The sequence below is a fragment of the Eutrigla gurnardus genome (assembly GCF_963514095.1).
Source record: "Eutrigla gurnardus genome assembly, chromosome: 8".
NCBI classification, from domain to species: Eukaryota; Metazoa; Chordata; class Actinopteri; order Perciformes; family Triglidae; genus Eutrigla; species Eutrigla gurnardus.
This window is the reverse complement of record NC_139922.1, coordinates 16599988-16620729: the sequence shown is the minus strand read 5'-3', so window position 1 is coordinate 16620729 and position 20742 is coordinate 16599988. Positions and strand designations below refer to the sequence as shown.

At 42.6% G+C, this 20742-nt stretch overlaps 1 protein-coding gene across 10 annotated transcripts in view; it reads right to left on the bottom strand.

The window, feature by feature from the left end:
- prdm16 (PR domain containing 16) overlaps positions 1–20742 on the bottom strand; it is a 166607-nt gene that overhangs the window by 24655 nt on the left and 121210 nt on the right. For all 10 annotated transcript variants that reach the window (XM_084016445.1, XM_084016443.1, XM_084016447.1 and 7 more), the window contains exon 4: positions 459–599. In XM_084016445.1, coding sequence (XP_083872571.1) covers positions 459–599 — 141 coding nt within the window. The remainder of the gene's footprint in view (positions 1–458; positions 600–20742) is intronic.

The following is a 20742-nucleotide window of genomic DNA, read 5'->3' as shown; positions in this document are numbered from 1 at the left end:
GTTGTGGCACACACATTGCATGGGGTTGGGGTTAGGGCCTAGTTAAGCAGTTGGGGTTTTATGGGTACTGGCTGGGCATCTTTCCAAGAGTATCCAAAGCCTTACCCAGAGAGAGAGAGAGGGAGGATGCGATGTAAGAAGCACAAAGAAAAAACTGCTGCCTCCACAGCAGAAGACGATGCCTGGGATAATGGTTATTATGGGACTCACAAGTGTCAGGCTATTCTTCAGCCTCTTTTAATGGGTCATTTCCTAACAGCACTGGCAACGGTCCCAGCCACAGCCACACATGATTCCTTGGTCATTAGCAGCGCACACATTTTGCTACCACAATACTCACACACACACACACACATGAGCGTGCACACACAGATTCACACAGATCAAACCAGAGTCCACTCTGACCAAAAGGGAAAGAACAACAAACTCAACCAGGACATATCTGTCATGTCACTCACCTGGTCGCCGGTGAGGTGACAGGCAGCGAGGTTCTGCTCCTCAAATGACAGGGCGGAGCGGACGTATTTGAGCCAGCTGCTGCTGGCGGCGTCCGGTCCCGTGTCCAGCGCAAACTTGACGTTGCCCATGTCATCCACCACCTATTGGGAGAGCAAAGGTTTAGATATTATTAAGGAGAAAGTTTACAGAAAAACGTTTAGTTATAACAAGTATCAAATATCAAAACACGGAATATTTCTCTCAATGACATTTTCCAAAGAGGTTCTGTGCAATTATTAAGGTGCACATCGGGATATAAGGAAGCTGTTCCAGCAGTTTTATGTCAGTCAACTGTTAGACAGACAGGCAACATGTCGGTGGGTGTTGGGACCACCTAACCTCGTCAATCCCAACAACAAGAAGAGGAAGGGGAGAAAGGATGAGAAGGGAGTAGACAAACTGTGGCTTCTTTCACTTGTTTTAAAGACTTTCTCTGGCACATATTGATCACCCTTTGCAACCCCTACGACCCCCTGAGACTGAGAGTGGGTTTCATGTTACCCACTTTCATAGAGAATGAAGGAGGATGGAGGTTGAGGTGAAGGAGGAAGAGGAAGAGGAGGAGAGAAGAGGGGCTTATTGCAAAAAGAGCAAAAAAGAGGGGTAATCCAGGAAAGAGCAGCAGTGGTTTATGTTTAAAAAGGGGACCTCATTCTACACAAAATTAATGACACATTTTGAATACAATGAAATCAAGATCTGAAATTATTTAAAAAACAGAGGAGATTGATATGGGACTGCATATTTTTAAAGGCCAGGCATGTGGCTTGCTACTCTTGTTTGTGTGGTGGAGTTCGGTGGTTCTGTGAATCTGGATGCAACTCGGCTGAAACCCCTTCAGCCAACCCCTCTCCACCAAGCTGGGGTTGAAGCTCCGATTTCGCCGCAGCGCTGCATGTGATACTGAGCCAGTGTGAATCCTCCGGGGAGAACCGGCCAGAGACAGAGCAACTCCTCTAATTACAACTCCCAATCAGCCGGGCCCCGAGTTCAGCGCTGACCTCTAGCTTGACTCTCTGAGCTCCTAATCACAGTCAAATGTCTGCTGAAGGAAATCGAGGTGTGATGGAGAAGAACCAACAAACCATCTGACGTTTTTAGATGTGCAAAGTTCATGAACCTCTCTAACTGGCTGCTTTTCTAAAGGCATGATCGTGGTTTTTTTCCCAGCTCGTAAAGTGTGAATGGTCATGTTCTTGTTGTCTGGGTGAGCGCGTGCAGAAGGTGTATTTTCGTGGGTGGGGGTGCAGGTGCCAAGTTTGGTGAGTAAATATGTAAAGGGTCTGGTTGGAGGTGTGGAAGAACTGCCATGTGCGCGTTTGTACAAATAGAGCAACCACTTTCAGGCAAATGTATGTGCGCTTAGTTGAGTTAACATCTTTACATAAATGTTTCTACTTCTGAGCCAAGGTGTGAGTTTATCCTTCTCACTAAATGTGCCTGTTGTAGAATAACAATGCCTGCTAGTGCCTTGGCTAAAAATAATCAAAACCATAACTTATTTTTAAAAATCCATCCACAAGTCTGAAATATAAACTGTGGCTGCTGCTAATGTTAATGTATTTGCAGATTGTGAGAGCGATAAAAGAGACTGTACAAATAAGTTCCTGTTATGTATTTTCTGTAAATCACACTGAGATAATCGGAAGCGATTAATGTGATGATGTCGACTGAAAAAAAAAAAAAAGCTTTAAAAAAAAAAAAATCCTATGCATTCCTCACTCTCCGCATCAACAGCTTCTGCTACCAGTTTACTACATAAATACTTGGCTTGATTGAGTCCAGGCCTTTATTTTAGGTGTGAAAACAGTCACTGAAAACTATTCACGCATGGCGCCTCCTACACACCTTCTGCTCCACCCAATATCTTTTCTGCGAGCGTGGAGTCAGAGTGCACTTGTCAGGGCACTGCTGGGAGCTGCGACAGGTATCTTACATGTTTTATGAACACAGCTGAAATCCAGGTGGAGTCAAGGTGGAATTATTTGTGTTTTTAGGGGGAAAAGGTGTGGGAACGGAGATGGGGAAGCACGACTCTGTACAGGGTGACACACCCATGAATGAATACCGTGCCCAATATGCAGGCATAGTATTCATACACGCCACGCACATTTTAGTACATTTTGGCTGCCCCTCCTCCACCTATCCACACACTCAAGGGTCTGATCACAGGCTTAATGAGCAGCAGACCTGTGTGTGTTGTGTGTTTTTGTATGCGCACATGTGTATGTGTGTGCGTTGTCTGGGAGGCCTGCTAACACCCTGTCTCTGGGTGGAAGCCTGATTTATAAGGCTTCAAATGAGGTGCAACAGAGAAGGGGAGCCAGAACAAGCCCACGGCTGATTGTTTGTTTATTTACCTTTCTTTTACCCCCGGGTGGAAATCCTCAGCTCCACGTGCGAAAAGGGTTTAAACAAAACAAAGCAAAGCAGCCCAAAATGTCCCCCTTCAGATCAGAGGCTGGAAACAGAAACTTTGACATCAAAGATGTGTGGAATGCTGCTTTTATATTTAAAAAAATGTTGTCTAATGATAATAACCTTGCACTGTCCCATTCTAATATAACTCTCTATGTCAATTTACTGGGAGCCTGTGTCTGACAACCTTCTTCCTCTCCACCATTAAAGGCTACTTTGGATCTTTTTCATAGTTTTGGCGAGCGTTCCTATTAGAAACAACAACATTTTACGCATTAATTGCTGCAATTTGAGACTGCGACAAAATTGCTTAAAATGTTTGATAGGGCAAGAAACACATTTAATCAGATAATCAACCAGTTTAAACAAACCCCCAAGTTAGCTAAAATTATCTGGAAGAGGAAATGAATGCCAACAGTAAAGATATGACCCAAACAATCAATTTAAACATCTGTCACATTTCCATGATTCCATTCTGACATACTGAACTTGCTCAAGTTGTGAGTGCAGTTTCCTTGTGCAGTGAGGGATTATTGTCAACATTTCAGGGTTTCGTTTTTGCTTGTTTACAAACTGCCGGACCATTGGACTGCTTGTGACTGCTTGTCATACTTTGCTATATTAGTGTTGCCGGGTTACGAGATTTCAGGTACATTTAAGGCCAGTAAAGAGAAGAACAAAGCCAACAAATCATCATTTTCATACTTTCATTCGCTTCTATATCACTCATTTTCTACCCAAAAGAATGCATTTTTAACTATGGTTTTATTTGATTCAACAGCATCAGACAATCACACACACACACACACACACACACACACACACACCAATACGTGCATTTGCGCAAAGACACAATGAGACTTCAGTGAAAGAGAAGCAGCTCTGAGTGGACAGGATGCAGAGCAAACTCCACAGGAAGCTCTGATGAGAGCACGACACTTATATCGCTCCTCACAGCACAAAGGGGAACCTTTGACAGCTAGGAACCTTTAATGGATGTCTCGGCATGCCCTCTCCTCCGCCAGTTGTATCTGATGGATGTGTGTGGGGCGCAGGGCTGAATTAGTAGGGGAAAGTTGCATGTAAGGGTAGACGTTGGTGACAAGGTACATATTATTTTCTGTTTGACGGAGGGCAGAAAATGGAAATGGCAGCTCAGAGTGCAGCGGTGATTGTGATTTTGATGTGAGACGGAGATAGAAGCAGACTTACAGCATGCGATATGTAACTGCTGGATTGTGTGTCTCTCAGGGAATATTTTTATGAAGTGTGATCTTAGTGCTTTGTTGCACTGCCCCGGGTTTCAATGTGTGAACACACCCAAGTTTGCATGTATTTTTATATATGTGCCTGTGATAGTTTCAAAACTCTGAAAATGTAGCAGCTTCATTCTGACAGGTCTACATGTTTTCCATGTTGAGAAATAGTTTGTTTCTGTGATACATACGTCAGGGGATTGATAAATCAGAAGGTATCAAGACAACAATGGCCATCCGTCCAACAAGCATATTTAGGATGCAGGTAGTCAAGTGACAATCACACAAAGACACACAGACACTCTTTTTCAACAATAGCGTGCTGAAAGATTTCTCTGCATTGAAGGGTTTTTTTCTGCCTATGGAAAACAGGAAAGCAGCACTGTGAACATGTAAAGAGAGGGCTGACTCACCCCTGGTTTACTTACTCGTGTCCTGGGGAAGTGGCCAACAAAGGAAAAAAAGATTGTTTCGAAGAGAAAGAGCAAAGAAAAGGGGACAGATTGCTTTTCAATATGGATCTTGCTTTTAATCCATCTAGATCAAGAATATGTGAAAATGTTGGGAAAGACAAGCAGAGAGAATACAAGGAGCGTGCACTTCTCCTTAAAACAGCTAGGGGGCATCCTGGAATGAAATCTCTCCAGGTAGAAAAGCACAAGTGGAAATTAAACTTCCCTCCTCTATACAGCTGCACAAACACAATATAAAAATGGTAGTCAAAGTAAGAATTACATGCACGCATGCATGCGCACGCACACGCACACACACGCGCTCTGTTTTACCCCGATGAGAGGGCCAATCATGGAAACAGAGCAGTGACAGTGACAGATTGAGTGGCTAAGAAGTGGACTGCAGAGCTGGTTGTTAGATGTGTTGCAAATTAAGGTGCAGGACGACTAACAAGACATAAAGAAGTGTGTGTGAGAGTGTGTATCCTTTCTGGAAAAGGGTCTGTTTCCAGTTGGGAGGTCCATTAACACACACACACACACACACACACACACACACACACACACACACACACACACACACACACACACACACACACAGGCGGAGTAATAAAGCGGCTGACAGAGTACAGATCCCCACAGCCTCACATGTGTTTGTGCACATTCACATGCATGTCTATGTGTGCATGGTGCCTGTGTGTGTGATGGATGGGAGCCTGCAAAGATGACCCTACCCTGCCACATCACTCAACAGTCGAAATGAGTGTGTGTCCGTCCTTACTGTGTGTGTGTGTGTGTGTGAGGAGGTGAGAGGTGGCCGGGCACACAAGGGGTTCTGTCAGTAAACCCTCTCTTAGAGCAGGAAGGAAAAAGACAGACAATAAAAGATTATTCGGATTGGATTAACTTCAGTGGCCTCTGGGTGTAGATGATGTTTATGTGTGTGTGAAGAGTAAGATGATGAAAGCTGCAAACACAAACTGATGAATGTATCCAACTCTTTGCAACTAATTCTTGATTTCATGTGGTACACACATGTCAACAAAATCTGTTCTTATGTGTCAGTGTAACCTCACTGTAAAATGTGAAGACAACTTTATTAATGCCTTGTGATTTCTTTCTACAACAACACATCTGCCATGTATACACACACGTCACAAACCTTGAATTTCTCCAAGGTTTTTTTTTGTTGTTACTTTTTTGCAACGTGTGATATACAATCAGAGGCTTTGAAATGATTTCTGAACTTCAAATCTTTATGACCGTTTTATGAGCCAATAGAAAACTGAATGCAAACACACACACACATACACACACACACACACACACACACACACACACACACACTATTTTATAGTGTAAAAAAATGCAAAGTTGATGCAAAACCACAACCAGATGCAGGAGAGCTGACATATTTCTTGATAAGGCTTCAGCTCATTTCAGTTATTTCAAAATCCCAAAGAAATCATATGAAATATGAGTGTTCACTCAATCCAGGGAAATGTTGCTCTTTTCAGCACTGCTCTGATAGTGAAGTTGACAGTATTTGTCAAGAATGACTAATTTCTTTTCCTTATTCAAATGTTCCCAGCCATGAGAGTCCTCTTGATAATGTAAATGTTCCTTTTCTTCCCTTTGTGTCAACACCACAAAGTCTCCTCATTCCTGATTTTTCAAGCATTCACTGTAACTACACAAAAACACACCAAACCACCCACACACTATACCAAAAGTAACTGTCAAATGTAGAAGCCAATAATTTGTTTGTACAGCTAAATTCAAATTGTATTCAAATGTTATTCAAATACTGTGTGTTCTTTAAACAGCTCCAAGATACCATGTGTAATACCTGGCCACATGCTCAAGCAGCTACTGGGTCCATATATTCAATCTAAATTTAAAGTCATCAGTTATATATATATATATATATAAAACAACAACAACAAAAAAGAAACAAACTTAAAAATAATAAATCTTCTCTCCGCAAAGTAGTCTCCTAGTGGCAGGAGGATGAAATGAAAGTATGAGTTGTTTTCTCCTTGGATTTAATCCAGTAAGAAAACCCTCAAAATGTACGCCGGCCCTGTAACTTTAACGTGACGAGCCATCTGGCATCTCTACTTCTTTGTCCTCTCATGTTGGATAGAGGGCAGACTGGAGCTACAGTGACTCACTACCGCCTCTCAAGGCACAAGTGGTATAACAAGACGAGACGGACTGGGGCTAGCAGGCTAGCATGCTCATTTCAGTAGATCTTCCGTCACATTCTGTTGATAAAGTGAGATAATGTGAGAAGACTGCACTTCAACGGTCAATAAAATGTAATTTTCATAAAGACAAACATTTAATAATTAAAATCAAACCCATGGAATAATGACATTCCAAATTCACTCACTCACAAATCCTTAAACTAGATGAAAAGATACAAATATTTTAAGTGAAAATAAAGTCCAAATAAATACAAGCGGTAGCAGGGCTAGTGTTTTATCAGAAGGAGCCATACTGTGAGTATAGATTGAGCCTTTAAAAATAAAGCGCATGTGTGTGTGTGTGTGTGTGTGTGTGTGTGCATGGCCAATTACTGATGCTAGTAATAGTACACCTGTGTAGCCATGTCTGGCAGTCTAATGACAGCAAAAAAGGAAACAGGCTGTAAATCCACACACACACACACACACACACACACACACACACACACACACACACACACACACACACACACACACACACACACACACACACACACACACACACTTCCTTTTATCGAGGCAAGAGCCCTTACGTTAAAAATCCAATTTCTTTTTTTGTCCGTCAAAGAATACTACTAGAACAAGTGAATACTACTGTAAAAACAGGTCTGTCCTGTGTGCGGGCGTCAGTTGTATCAGTAGTAATATGTATGCAAGGTGTTAGAGTGTGTGTTCCCAGTTTGTGAGTGGATGTGTGGTGTGTGTGAAGGTGAGTGAAGGCGTGTTAAATGTGACCCATTTTATCTGGGCCGGGCAGCCATCGACATAATTAAAAACCAGGCAGGCAGGCTGGGGAGGGCCTGGGGCCTTGTAAAAGCCATCTGGGTTGTAGTGAGTGTGTGTGTGTGTGTGTCTGTGTGTGTGCGTGTGTGTGCGGTGTGTCTACATGCATTGTGAGTGTCAGAATGTGGCCCGGCTCACTAATGACCCAACTTGCTTCTCTTAAATCAGCATCTCTACAGTCGCCGTCACACAGCTATCATTTGTGGTGAGTGTGCATGTGCCACACTGAAAACAGCATGTGAAAAGTTCCAGTGTCTATCTCCCACACTCACAGAATCGTTGTAAAGTCAGAGCTCATTTTGTTTGAGTTTGACCCTTCTAACTTTTCCCTTTAAGTGAGACTCAAACAACAGTTCCCGTGCAGGTGGGGAAAACGAGGCGAGATTTGGTGATTTATGAATTTGGTAGAGACAATAAATACATTCTGAGTTATGTTACCCAGCAGTTATGACTGATTATTTCTGCGTTATCATATTGTTAGCTAGCTACATATATTGTTTTGCTGTTTGAAACAGGAGAGGAGTTTTCACATTTGGAGCCAGCGATTATATATTGGTATTCTTATATTATATACATTTACACCGTTATTTTTAGCATCACGCCACCATGTCCGCCTCCGCACCCCTGTGGCTCATCTGAATGAGCAGGTTGCCATGTGCTGGGTTGCCAGGTTAGTGTAACTTTAAACAGGAAGTGTGCACACTTTAAAAGAAGAGAGCGAGTGGGTTTTCAGGCTGGACCTCGTTAATGAAATGGCTTTGTGTTATTTACAGCTCCTTGTTAAAAGGCTGGATGAGTGTGTATGCGTGTGTGTGCGTGTGTGTGCTCGTGTGTGTGAAAGCACATGCTTGTGTATGCAATCTTATATGTGTGTACACGCAGGTGTGTGTACTTATGTGCATGACTTTTTGCCTGTGTACATGTGAGGTTTTATGCATGTGTGATGTGTTCAGTGTGTGTGTGTGTGTGTGTGTGTGTGCGCACAGACGTTACCATCATGCTATGTCTGTTTTACTGTTGGACAGCCTTTTGCAGGCCAGGCTTTATGATATGTATTTAGGGCAATTAGTGAGCAGATATATTGGCTCATTATAGTGAAGCAGGTGCAGTGTAAATGGGGGAAATATATGAAGAGAACATCAGGGTCACACAGTCTGTCTGCGCTGTTTGGAGGCAGCTAGACTTATGTGTGCGACAAACGGGAGCACAGACATTGAACTCAGCGAGAGCCAGACTGAGGAAAAATGTTCTCATACTGGCCTCTGTCAGAGAAATCATGTGATCCATGAGGAACATTTATCACATTTTAATATAATTGTTAACAGGCTCAAGAGAAGAAAAAAAGTCAGTAAACTAGTTGAATATTAACTGAGAGGGAGGCTGAGTTAGTAAAGTACGTGTTTATTGGCTGGAAAGAACGCACAGTGAGCAAAGTGGTTGTTTATTGGTTGCAGAGACTAATGTTTGATGGTGCCGCTGGGCTTGTCTCCAGAGTGCACACACACAGATACACATAAAACCTACAAACACAAATAACACCACATTTAAGTACAGCCATAATGTGAAGGGAAACTATCTTTTTTCCCTCCAAATTTTCTGATGAATTAATATTGGTAAAAAAAAAAGAGAGAGAATCCCAGAGAAACCCATGTCACATTGTACTTCAAGTTTTCTAGAGAAAAGATGCGTGTGTGTGTGTGTCCACACTTTTTCGCATTCTGTTCTGTAAAACATAAAACATCAAAATGAGAAAGGGGATAAACTATAGCTCTCCAAATTCAAGCATATAATGCATATCAGCAATTATAGCTTTTCTCGCTTCACTTTTCTAAGTTGTCAAGTAGTGGATATAATACGGGGATGTAAAATAAAATTTCTCAAGCTCAAGCAAAGCCACTAAATCAATCGGTCTAATGCATCCATGCCAAGAATAATGGCGAATAATGAGGCGAGGAAGCTTGTATTCAACGCTGACACAACTTGACCTCCACTCTATCGACAGACATCGGAAGTGAAACACAAAATGGGACAATTCCTGGAACTGTGCAAACACAAATAGGGAAGTGGTGCTTGGTACAAATTTATAGAGCACGTAACACCATCAATTATTTATTAACACCCGAATAAAGGAATACTTCCTTTGACAAACATTTGCTTTTTTAATACAATGGAGAAGGATGGAGGGGGAGAGGGACAGTGTAAGAGAGAAACGCAGTGACAAAAACTATTCATTTACAATCACATTTCCAGTGATCTAAACCAGACAACAGGGGTTTTCAATATGGACACAGAGAATTTTCCACTCTGCATGTCAGTTTCTGCTCAGGATCAAATCATCGTTGGCCTCAACATTTATCCCATCGACTACCTCATTCCTTGAATCTCAGAGAAGCAGACTTACACAAAACAGAAGATATTCCCAACCTTCAGTAAGTTTAATTTTTTGGGTGGAATGTAATCTGGTCCCTGCACTGTAGGAAGTGTCAGTGCCCTTGTGCGTTATGAGATCGATGAGTTGGCAGCAGAGGGCTGAGATGAGATGAAAAATACAGTACACAACATTCAAACTGGAGGGAACCGGCCAGACATTCCTCTTTTGTCTTCCTCTGTCTTTCGTATATCATCCATCCTTACCCATACTCTACCTGGGCTTTTTCTGGAGTTTTGAATTTTAAAAGATCAAATTGCCAAAAGAAAAAAAAAAAAAAAGAATTGTGAAGTGGTGCCGGAAAAACTTAGCAGCTGGCCAAGACAGCATGTGGCAGAACCCCTGTGTGGCTGCAGGCCTGGACTTATTGGAACCATCTGAGCAGAAGTCTTCGTTTACTCTAACCAAGCAGACTCCTTTTCTCCTCTCACCACCTCCTGTCCCTCACCTGCAGCGAGTCACCCGGCTTTACTCCTCAATGATGATCCGAAATAAAGTAAATTAATCATTAAATGTACAAATAATAACCAATAACTGCTGTTAACATTAAAACAACATACAGTACGTTGCACATTATTGGATCCCTTAATGTAATGTATCTTTACTCTCCTTCTGTAAAACAGGAAAGCAAAGACCACACACTTTAACTCTTGACTCCTCTGTCAGGCGGATGTGAGGAGAGGTGCTCTGCCCAGAAGGATTAGCTGTAGCCACAGAGGCATACGTGATGCTGCTTGACGTGTTACTCTCCTTGAACAGGATTAGAAGAATATCTGGCTATTCTCATCTCTACCAAAGGATAATTTAATGTGTGTGTTCTCATCTGTGCTCTGTGTGCGGCTGCTGAACTTAGGTCTGCCTATCAGAGTCTGTCTACACACATGTAGGCCCGGCTCTCCCCTCCTCTGCCCTACCATGGGGGCTGAGACTAGCCAGGACAGGAGGACCAATAAAGCTTACTCTCCGAGTGTCGCGCCTGCTGGCAAGAAGCAGAGGAAAAGACCCATTTCACTGTTGTGTAAACCATTGTTTCATTTCCATACTTCTCTCTCCCTCTTTCTGCTTTGATATATCACGGGGTTTTTGGCCCCCGTTCAAGTGTGAACACAATACGACTATTGAGATCATGGCTCGGACCTCCTGGCCTGAGCCCGGCTCACTGCTCGCTTTGGCTCTCTCAGCTCCCACCTCACACTCAAACCTCCATTACTACTTCTTCCCTTTTTCTTTCCTGCCTTTAATTCTTCTTTTGTTTTTAGTCAGGATGCTGCAAAGACAGACTCACCAGTGCCCCCATCCCCCATCCCGTCATCTTAAGCCTTCGCCCTGACTCCTGCTCGGGAGGGCCCCAATGTGCAGGTAATGGATCCCGCTTGACCACCTCCACCCAGAGGCCCATATATCCAACTTTTAATTAAGAACGCTCATCCCGTCTCCTGAGAGAGAGGGAAACGGTAGAATAGGCTGGGGGTAGCAGTGTGAGTATATCATGTGTGTGCATGTGTTGCAGAAGAGCCCTGCAGCCATCTGGTCTGTGTTAGACACAATATTAAGAGTGTGTCAGTGGCCGAGGCCTGGCTGATGGCTATCAATCTGCCCTTTAATGTATGACGAGATATATGGAGGAATGGCTGTATATGGGCCCCCCTCAGAGAAGCTAATGGCTAAACCGGCGCATTAAGGTGATTGAGGCCTATGGTGGAGATGGGGCCCATAGTGGAGCTGCACAAGGAGGCTTGAGGGCCTTCCTATCCGCTGTGGCCTCAAAGCTATTGGAAACTGCAGGGCAGTTGTGGGGATGGATGAGTGGAAAGATGGAGGGAGGGGCAAATGCATAGAAGTGGAGATGGGTGGGTGAAGTGTGGTGCTAAAAAACACGACATTTCCAAGAAAATATAAATGGTTTGTCAAGTAGTCAATTAAACATTCATTTAATCGCTTATTTTGTCAGGCAAATTAGTTTTTTTGAAGACACCCCCTTCGACTTTCGGTAAGTGTAACAGCATCTGTTACTATTTATAGTTACTAGTTACTATTTTATAGACAAAATTACTGATAAAAAATAGATTAATAATTGATAGAATTATTACTTGCTCAACAGACAAATTAAGAGTCCATGATGATAAGCTGTGTGAGCTTTTAATATGTGTGAAAGAAAAAACGGTTGGAGGAAGAGAGGCGTAAGGACAGAGAGAGATAAATGAGGAGGAGGAGCAGCTGTCAACACAAGCCTTCTCCCCCTGTCAGATAAGAGATAACTGGACTGCCAGTGTTTAGACACACCATTAGTGGTGTCATCAATCACACACACACACGCACGCACACACACACACACACACACACACACACACACACACACACACACACACACACACACACACACACACACACACACACACACACACACACACACACACACACACACACACGCACACACAGGAGACGGAGGAGGATTACTGGGTGTGACACAACATATTGCTCTATTAATGCTTCAAGCATGTCAGACTACATCCTTTTCTTTACAGCTCATCAAGCACAACACACACACACACACACACACACACACACACACACACACACACACACACACACACACACACACACACAGAGCCAACCGACACTAGAGAGTTGATGCTTGCAGCATATCTATCCTAAGGCCACTGTGGCATAAGAACACAAGCAGCAGTTCATCATCAAACTGAGTTGAAGAACAGATTACCTCTTTTTTTTTTACAGCTCTCCTTGATGTGCTCTTGTGTTTCAGAGTTAAGTCATAGTTATGAGATTTGCCAACACTGCAGAGGGTAACCACTCTTAATGGACATACAGTAAATGTGCCTGTTTGCAATCGCCTACACTATGTGCGTGCATGGACTGTGTGGGTTTTATATGTGGATGAATATTCAAATAGCAGTGCTATACATTATTAATTTCAGTACTGGAGAAATTAGTGATATCAGAGCTACAGCATGTAGTCACAGTTAAGATATGCAGAGTTGGGCCGGGCACAGAGGGGTCATGAAGGACAGAGAAATGCCAACTTTAACTCCCACTTGGAAACTTCTCATTAAAGCTTAAACGGCCAACGGCATCCACGTTGCCATTAAAGTCACACTAGCAAATAACAATGACTTTCAAATTATCCTTTGACTAATAATGCTGTCACTACAGGTTTCTTGTGGCTTTGCAAAGGCCAGAAAATAACTTTTCGAGTGGTCCTGGGCTCCCCATGGTCACATTAAAAGCTAAGGCATAATTTGGCCATTCACGAACAACTCTTGGAGAATGCTTCCCTCAAGGAACATAATCAGGCATAATTGGCCAATCAACATCGGGAACAAACACAATATACCTCACACAGTGAGGCTGTCGGATACAGTCACGTGATACGTCAAAAACAAAAATAGAGGAAAAGGACACAATGTGGTATTACTCTTACGAACACACACTGGGCTGTTTGAAGGTTGTCTGATTGAAAATGTGAGGCGATGTATGTTGTTTTGAAAGCTGCTCAGGTATATGTACAGCGGAAGCACCTTTTCAATTGTACATATATTAAAATACTTTTTGACTTGTGTGAAGCCCTTTTCTTTGCGCTGATGTAAACACTTTTGGCATCAGATAATAACTTTAGATGTGGCCGTGTGTTAATCTACGCAGTCAAGAAATCTGTTATCAATTTGAAAGTGAAAACAGATTCCAATATGTTTGGAGCTTTGGTGGTGAGGTGAACCTTTTGTTTATTTGAGCTTAACTCCTACAGTTTCTAAGAAGACAACAGGAAAATGAATAAAACTGATGTCAGTTAATAGAAACTGATCTATGAGGCTGTTAATGATCAATAACACTGAGGACAATTCAGGTGGAGCGTATCACAGCTCAGCACTTAGACATCATTATCTATTATTGACTATCGATAAGCTCGTCCAAAAGGAGTCAATAAAACAATAAGAGACTTAATTTGATAGACTTTGTAAAGTCACTAGAAAATACTGTAATTGTATGACATGAAGGAACAGGGTAAGCTCATTCTGAATAGAGAATAGAGAACAGCAACTGAATTTGTCTTTTCTAACTCTTTGCGGTGTGTGTGTGTGTGTGTGTGTGTGTGTGTGTGTGTACAGTATATGTCTATTAATGTGGGCTTGAGCTTGTTAGTTGTACTAATTACTCCAAACAGCACAATGGATCTTTTTTGCCCGAGGGGCGTATTCACTATGACCTCCCCCTGTGCTGGAGCTCAGTGGTCCTTAGGGGTATTTAGGAAGTAAACATGTTGACTGCACCTCCACCCCACCAACACCAGCATCCATTTACTTCCCCACACGTGCAATTAACGAGCCACTATCTAATTTGGGGTTGGTGCATATATGTAAATGAAAGGCAAACAAAAGGAGTGGGTGATGGATGACAAGAAAGGGGGCTTGGGAAGGGTCCATGTGGGACACTTAGTACCGCGACACTAATTAAAAAGCCATAGCAGTGAGAGCGCCGAGGTAACTCATTAGCCACAACCTGCTTATGAGCCACACAGTGCACTGAGCGCTAATGCTAGGAAAACCATGTAGAGAAAGAGAGGTAAAAAAAAAAAAGAAACAGTAAGGGAATGATGGACGTGGGCATTGTGCTAGAGGTGTCCATGTGGGCATATGAGCTCAGCCAAATTAGCTTGGTTGCATTAGCCCTCCTGTGCCATTACCCATTAGTTTAGTGCAGGGGGTAGCAAGCTGAAGAAAGGTTACCATACGCATGGCAATTAGGGCTATAATAGGATAAACAACCTGGCCGATGGAGGGAGTGAAGCAGAACACAGTGTAGGTAATGATTACAGAGGAGGTGGGTGACTTCAGCAATATTGATCCGTGGCACTGTGGTGGAGTAAGCTGAAAGTGGCACCCACTGAGCCTGCATGGCTTCTCCACTCAGTGGAGACAATGCCAACAGTGTCCACATGGAAACGCAGGCACAAACAGATGGGCATAAACTCATATCTGCAAGCACACACACACATATACACATACGGATACCGTGCATTAATGTGATCTGTATATACAGTAAGGAAGGTAGCCTATCTGAGCTGGTTGTTCCAGTGGTCTGTTTCTCCTCAAGCAATTCATTTCATCTCAGTATGAATCGTCACGGTCATTCCCCTGCTGCTCTTTATAAAACGCTGCCATCTCCTAACATTTACTTCATCATTTAACAACAAACCTCCACAAATACCATTTTCAAAGAGGAGGACCAGGAGGAGGAAAAAATAACAGGGAGGGAGAAACAAGTGGGATCAATGGTGCAAAAAATTGTTTTTATCGAATGCTGCGTCGCTCACATTTCCTGCAGACACAGATAAGAGAATGGGAGTGAGCAGACCCTTCTGTGTGTGTGTGTGTGTGTGAGAAAGAAAGAGGGCAGCGAGAAAATAAATGAGATTATTGATGTTACATGTCAAATATAATTGCTGAGATTGAGCAAAGAGGAGGAGAGAGTAGGCTGATGGGCTCGCTGATCCGTGGAACACTTCATTTGGGAGAAAAGGCCAACAAGTCACAGAATTTTGTTTGTGACCTCGGGTGTGTGCATATGTTTGTTAGTGTGTGTGATACTGTGGGGGAATGAGATCGCTTAGCCTCAACATTGAGTTGTTAACTTTTAAACTTGAGTGCATGGACACACACACACACACACACACACACACACACACACACACACACACACACACCTCTGGTCTGCATGTCATAATCCCAAACATGGCGTCGGAGTCACAGTCTGTCAGATGTAATATGTTCTGATGAGTGTACTCTTGATTTTTCACCTCTCAGGCCGTACTCTTTGGAAAGTCCCATCACAAAATATTCTCAGAGGCCTTAAAGCCTGCAAATTTTATTGCACCTGTGGATCAAGTTTTAATCAAAGAAGAGCTGAATGATAACTTTTGTATGCCTATACAATGTCTCAAAGACAAAATAAATTCTCTTACAGAGCGTGGGAACGCAGGAAACCCAATCTGAGTGGAGCTTCGAGAAGACGTCTGACCTGCCGTCGGAGGAGTCATTTCAGGTTAATTTCCTGATCAGGTAGAGTAACATGAGCGTCCTAGTATGCTACATTACATAAACCTTTCAATCCAGAGTTTACCCCCAAAGTATGCTCATTACATCAGATAAAATTGATCATACCTTTCCAATTTGAGATTCTAAATGACTGAGATCAAATGGCTAGAGCAAATGTTTAGCTTAAGATAAAGATAGATAAATAAATGGATGACTGTGTGTGTGTGTGTGTGTGTGTGTGTGTGTGTGTGTGTGTGTGTGTGTGTGTGTGTGTGTGTGTGTGTGAATGTGTTTTTTGGGTAGCATATAATGAAGTCCCATAGCTGGTTGCCTCAGTCCCAAAGAGAGAGATGTTGAGAAATTGTATGAAATTAGAGATCATCTGCAAGGCCAAATGGACATCTGGCTCATGTGTGTGTGTGTCTGTGTGTGTGTCTGTGTGTGTGTACCCACTCACAAAGACACATTGAGAGGCCTTGTGACTCCAGAGAGGTTTGGGCTTCATGATGGAGTCAGAAATCTCATCTCATTCACAAAACAAACATTCCAACTTTGCAGCGCTTTTCAACACTTTCCACTAATTCTGCTCATTTCCAGCATACACCGTCTTCGTAAGTAAACAGTTGCTCCCTGCTGGAGGAAAATCTCAAATCCTGACTTACCCCTCTTAAAAGGTAACATTTTCCAGCTCAGTGGCCAAGATGGCCCTCTGGCTCAATCCTTATTTGAATATCAATCTGCATCAATGTCAGGACAATTTCTTCCTTTTTTAACAGAGGGATGTTAAAAGAAGGAAATTATAAAGCGACATCTAAATGAATGAGAGGTCAGTATGGTAGTTTAACCGACACAAGCGGGCCTGAGCTCCATACACACAAAGGTGTGAGAATTCATTACAAATGACCAAAAATGACAAAGTTGCTGCACTGTAATTAGTAGCAAGCAAAAACACAGTCACAAATTATGCTAGAATTTAATAAAATAAAAAAAGCAAGGACCTTTTATAAATGCAGATTCGTCCCTTTTATGGGGACTTTTCCATCTGCATGCGTCTGCATCACAACAGTGACACTTACAGTTGGACGATTATACCTGGCAGAGCTACAAAATCAGCAATTGAAAATGGAGCGAAAATGGGCTGCAGATTGTGAACCAAAGTATCATAAGAACTTAAACCAAACCCAAACGTGTATAATATAAATTTTTTCAATCAAATGTTCACACAGATTTGGATGATCAAAATGAACAATATTTCAAAAAGCAAAAGAAAACCTAAATATACCAAAGACACTGACCCTAGCAAGCCTTCCGTTTCCTACCCCAACATACTGCAATAGTACTTGTGTCTGTCAATAAGTGTCTGGGTGATTTTGTGCATCTGTGTGTCATCCCCCCCGTATGCGTATCTCTCTCCAGAGCACATCCTGTCCATCCCCAGTTAAACAGGCCAATCTGCAATAGGATCCCAAAGGTAGTCAAGTCCCCCTGCCAAGCCTTGCATATTTTCAAGCTGACCGTTTTACGGCAAGATCTGTAAAATAAGCCCTGCACCTTGGCCTTGGGTTCACACCACCTTCATAAATACTGAGCTTATGACAACGGGGCGCAAGGGTCAGGCCGGATTGAAGAGAGCGTTAGTTGTCAGAGAACATCTTCAAGCCAAATGGCTTCCTTTTGGCATTAATCACAAACTTTAAATCCTGCTTTATTTCCAATATTCACAGCACACTTTGTTGAAAAATACAAGATATTTGTTGCGATTACGTTTAGTGTTGCATTTTGAACTTGGCAGATGTAAATGACCTCATACTGCCTCTCTTCTCATTGCCCACGCTCCGGAGTGTGCACGCTCAGATGCCGGAGGAGAATGTATCTAATGACTCCAGCGCTGCCCTATCAATTAACGGCCTGAGGTGGACAGTGAAAATCAATGGTTCCACACAGAGCTACCTGAGGTCCCCCACACTTCCTTTGTCATAACCGCTCGATAAGTCAATAAGCAGAAACTACTACACATTTCAGTCAGAAGGCTATTGGGGAGCGTGGTGGGTGTAAATCTTTTTGGTCTTTCCGATGATTGTGAAATTCTCCATTTCAAAGCAGCATTGTGTTGTGTCAAAGATCACCTATTCAAGTTTGCGGCTGTAGTCTCTCTTTCATTGATAATTCATTCATCCGTTCTCTTTGTTCCCCTCAGCCTCCCATATTTTTGTGTTGCGTGATCTTTCTTTGATAGATTCAGTTTTTCTCTCTCCTCTTTTTGATGTCTATATTTCTCCCTCACTTTCTGTCCTTCCAGCTCTGAACTCTCTTCTCTCTGGGCGCTTATTGACATTTCCCCGCTAACCTTCTCTTTTACGCTCACCTTAGTGTGCGCTGCCTTATCAGATGCACAGGTGGTTTGGAGTTTCATTCCACCTCACTCCCTACTCTCTTCCTTTCCTTTGGGTCATTCATCCTTCCTTCCTGTGCTCTGAAAGTCAAGCTTGCCTTTACAAAACCCCTGCGGTCTTATCTGGGAGACCCCGTGACCCCAAAGTCATTGCAGCAGCCAGCAGGAGAGAATGGAGACCAAAGTTCCCTCGGGAGGAGGGCGACAGGACCAAGGTGTGTGTGTCTGCATGTGTGTGTGTGTGTGTGAGTTCAGTGCCATTGGAGCAGTGTGTTTACTACCCAACTGTCTAAACACTTGTGATAACATACAGTAGTGCAGCAGTAGACTACAGTACTCCAGGGACGGTACTGATGCCGCTCAACGGGGAGTGAAACTTCAGGCTACGACTGACAATTATCTTTTTCATCGTTGATATGTTTATTGATTCTTTCTTATTTAATGATTTCTTGGTTTCTCTACAAAATGTAAATGATTAATCATTCAAGAAAATGACCTGGTTGAAGATGAGTTGCAGGGATTCGACATCAACATCGACACCTTAATAACTCGCTCTGACATTGTTTCTGAAATTATTGTTTTTAACAATTTGTCAAAGAGCCAATCAAATGCAGTGCGATGGAATCTTGCATTTCCTCCCCATGCCATTTTTTGTGTGTGTGTGTGTGTTCTTTGTCACAGTCTCTGCAGGTGCATAGGCACATATCCTATATTCATATCCTTATTCTATTCTTTTCATGAGAGTTCCCCAAGGAGAGCACCTGCCCCCCCCCCCCCCCACACACACACACACACATTTCCTCATGTTATCCTATTCTCTTTTTCTCTGTTGAGTGGCTTCATTAACAGCTATAAGGCATACCTCAGCTATTGTTGCATATAACACACACAGATCTTGATTAATGAAGAGGACAATGGACAAAATATGCACGGAAGAGTGGGAAAGCAACCAACACCATAGGGAATATACAGGAACTACAATGAAATGAATGTGTATTGAAAAAGTACCCCCAAGCTCAACAATCAAGGCTTCTCAATAAATTAAGAAGTGATAAATTGCCAAGATTGAGTGAAATAAAAGGAACTGAAAAGAATAAGACATTGTAAGAATTGCTGAAACAGGACCCAAAGAGCGCTTGAACTTTATACAAAATCCATGTAATTTAAATCAGAAATGTTGGACTAAAATGGTCTGTGCTAAAATGTCTTCATATATGACTATTTAAGGTCATACATTCCAAAATGGTGAGATGGGTATAGATAGACAGACAGGGCCTGGCTGCTGCTGCTGAGGGTATTTATAGGTATTATCATCCAGGCTGTAATGCTGGCGATGTACCCTGAAGGCATACTATTGGGTTACAGCTGGAGGATGACATCACATCAAAACGAGAAGGACAGATGATCAAGACATTACAGTTGCTCTCAAAACTTTACTTCTATTGCCCTTTTTGGAACAAAACATCCTCACTTCACTTAGTCTGCTGTCAAACCCTATTTGCAAACTGGATTTGGGAAACAGTTATGGGCCCATTGTTACGGCCACCTACAGGGGTTTTTATTTTTCTGACAAGTTGTTTACAGAGTGTGTAGACCTGCTGTTTACACTCAGTCTCAGTAAAGTACACAATGAAAGATGATGGAGTGGGCATTGACAGAAAAGAGTTGGGCTGTGTCTGTGATAATGGGTATGCTAACGTGCGATTGTGCCATTACTGTAGTAAGTTGCTATTTACAATCAAGATGGCGTATTCTAATAGCAATCATGTGTATAACCACCTAAAGTCTCCTATCTGTGGCCTGATAACATGGATGATAAAGATATATGAAGAAAGATGGGAAGATGGATATGAAGAGGAAATAAAAGTGGTGAATGAGAGACACTTAAAGGCAGGAGGTGAGAGGGTGAAGCACCATTACGCAGCAGTGCTCTATAATCTACACATCTGCCAGTAGGATAGGTTAGTCTGCATGTGTGTGTGTGTGTGTGTTTGTGCCAACAGAACATGACTGTGTCTGGGTTGTAATCGGGCATGATGTTTCAGTGGATCTGTTATTATTTCCACTCTCTGAACTTCAGCACTCCTTCATATGCACTATAGATGTGATAGTGCATATGCGTTGGTGTCTAAGTTCATGCGGACATTAAGCCTCTCTGTATCAAATAAAGACTAATATGCGAGACACAGCGCATGATAACGAGCCATCTAAACTGG